Raw genomic sequence first — 2622 nt, forward strand, 5'->3', positions numbered from 1 at the left:
CGCGGGGCCCGCCGGGAACCGCAGTCCCGGGCGCCGCCATTTCTCCCTTTGGCAGCGCAGGGCCCCCCCGGCCGCGGCGTCTCTGGGCATGGAGAGCAGCTTCGGCTCCGACTTCGGCTCCGGAGGAGGCGGCGGGGGGAAGCTGGACCCGGGGCTCATCATGGAGCAGGTGAAGGTGCAGATCGCCGTGGCCAACGCACAGGAGCTCTTGCAGGTCAGAGGGGGCGGGCTCGGTCCCGGTGCGGGTCGCGGGAGACGGCCAGGCCGCTCCGCTCCCCTCGCAGCGGGGGCGGCGGCTGCGGCCGGAGCCCCCGGGCCGCGGTCCCGCTCACGGGCTCTCTCCGCAGCGGATGACGGACAAGTGCTTTCGGAAGTGCATCGGGAAGCCCGGCGGCGCCCTGGACAACTCCGAGCAGGTAAGGACGGGCGGGAGAAGTGGGGACTCGCGGCTCCCTAGCTCGGGGCGGCCGCTAAGGCTCTATGTCCCGCAGAAGTGCATCGCCATGTGCATGGACCGGTACATGGACTCCTGGAACACAGTTTCCCGAGCCTACAATTCTCGGCTGCAGCGGGAGAGAGCCAACATGTGACGCCTGCCAGCCTCCGGGCCGAGAGGGACCATGTGGGGAAGGGACGAGCGGCCAGTCCAGGTGGTTAGGGGTAAATCCTGCTGCCTTCCCAGCCCCTGCCATGGCAGAGCAATAAAACCTCGCTGAACCTTTTGCATCCATTGGCTTTTATTAGCACCAGCTCCAGGAGAGAGTGATTTTTTCCATGAGCTTCTTGGTTTACTTCTTGCCCTTCCCAACTGTCCAGACTGGCCCAAGGCATTATATCAATTGATAAATCCCTGCCAAAAGGGCTGCGGCAGGCAAGGAGCCTTCTGTGGAAAACAGGGGCCAAGCCAAGCCAGCAGCACAATGCCCTTGCTCGGGATTCCAGCATGGACCTATCCATCAGGAAGTTACCCGGTCCCTTTTCATAAGTGGAAAAGCTGCCAGAAGATTCTCCACATGCAACCTTGGCTCTTTCATTCCTTGTATCTGTATAGCACTATGTGGGCTATCTTTGGGCTTGTAGGCTTTGACTCAGCTCAGGCACAGTGTTAGGGAGCAGGACAGCCTTGCAAATAGTTGTGCAAGCACGGCGAGGGAGGAACAGTGTTGGGAAGTACTTAGGTTCATTTCTGTATGGAATAAAGCGTGTTGTGTGGCTGTGATACTCTGTAGTTTCTGGCTTGACTCTGGCACACAGTCCATCTTGGAGCCTACATTCTAAGTGTCATTTTTTTGATGGAGGAGCATGTCTGCAACAGGGAATGTGGGTTTGCTTTGGGGTGCAGCTCTCTATTGTTTTCTGCTTAAACACCACTCATGAAAAGGTGGGTTTGTGCTATGTGGTCAGCAGTGGATACAGCATCTGGAAGAGGAGAGTGCTGGAGATTAACAGTGCCCATGTAGTGAGTTTTTTTCAAATCCCTTCTTTTGAAGTCTTCTGTATTTTATAAAAAGATTTCACTGCTTGCCAGACGCAGAGACAGACTGGACATCTCCATACCTGCTAGGACATTCAGAGGGATGTGATAGAACCTAAAGCGTTCTCACACAAGGTAAACTATGAGGAGATAATTGGTTATTTGGACTTACTGAAATTGGAGTTTCCTTTCCAGACTGTCAGAATGACTACTTGAAAATAAAGTGCTTTCAGACATGTTTGCTTAGGGGGCTTTTTACTTTTCTTTATGGCTGTATGAATTTTGTGGCACTGGCTGTGCAGTAGTCCCATTTTGTTTATGGGAGCATCCCACAAGTGTTCCAGCCATGGGTCTGAACCCATCTGGAGCTGAGCCATGTGTGGAAGCCAGGTCTCCCACCTAGCCTGGTGCTCTGTCTGGGAAAGTTGTGGATCTCGCTGCCAGGTGGGTTGGGACGGAAGAAACCTCTTGCTATACCGAGATGCAGACTTTAAAGCACCAAAAATGAGGAAGGGGTTTGGGGAATGAGCAGCTGTTCACTTTTGGTGGCTGAATCTTTGGGGACTTGTCTAAGTCTGCTCTGCCTGAGACTCGGCACATGAACTCTGTAGCAGTTCTTGTGAACAAAGTTGTCTACATGTCTTATGCTGGCTGGTGGGACCTGACAAGTATACTTGGCACCACTATCTCAGCAATTTAAATTTTTCCCACCTAGCTTAGGTAGACAGTGGTCTCTGTGACCGTGCCTTAATCTTTGCTAGTTCCATCACCTGTTACCTAATGCAAAAGGAGCTGCAGGGGGCTGTGTGAGAAGCCTGTCCTAATACTCTAGTACAGATGAGGGCCTGTGCAGTCTAAATTCCCAATTGTTCTAGTCCTGCATTCTCTTGGGATCAAATGGTGAGCCAGGAGGTCATCACTGAGCTCTTCAGTACCGTGCACTAATTGGAAACAGCATCACACCCTTCCCAAAAGCCACTGCACAGCACAGCTCCATCAAGACAGTGAGATCTGAAGCTTCTGCAAGGGCATAACTTTGTGCTGAGGCGAAGTTCACAAGTCTGTTGGCATGGCTTTGGGATGACAGCTCACAGGCAGAGGTCAGCCAAATTCCATGAATCTTTGGCAGATGTTTCCGGCACCCATCC

The 2622-nt window shown here is 53.3% G+C and overlaps 1 protein-coding gene across 1 annotated transcript; it reads left to right on the forward strand.

Annotated features, from left to right (window-relative positions):
* The first annotated feature begins 5 nt into the window (after window positions 1-5).
* On the forward strand, window positions 6-1219 carry TIMM13 (translocase of inner mitochondrial membrane 13). Its single transcript, XM_039566221.1, has 3 exons — window positions 6-214; window positions 348-416; window positions 492-1219. The coding sequence occupies exons 1-3, from the start codon at window positions 89-91 to the stop codon at window positions 588-590; spliced, it is 294 nt and encodes a 97-aa protein (XP_039422155.1). The 5' UTR covers window positions 6-88; the 3' UTR covers window positions 591-1219.
* Window positions 1220-2622: the final 1403 nt, after the last annotated feature.

Source organism: Corvus cornix, chromosome 28 (genome assembly GCF_000738735.6).
Source record: "Corvus cornix cornix isolate S_Up_H32 chromosome 28, ASM73873v5, whole genome shotgun sequence".
NCBI lineage: Eukaryota > Metazoa > Chordata > Aves > Passeriformes > Corvidae > Corvus > Corvus cornix.

Bases quoted from the DNA above. Each gene is read 5' to 3' on its own strand.
- TIMM13 (XM_039566221.1), top strand. From the start codon at position 89: ATGGAGAGCAGCTTCGGCTCCGACTTCGGCTCCGGAGGAGGCGGCGGG. The intron at 215-347 runs GTCAGAGGGGGC...CTCTCTCCGCAG, and splicing joins ACGCACAGGAGCTCTTGCAG to CGGATGACGGACAAGTGCTT. The intron at 417-491 runs GTAAGGACGGGC...TATGTCCCGCAG, and splicing joins CCCTGGACAACTCCGAGCAG to AAGTGCATCGCCATGTGCAT.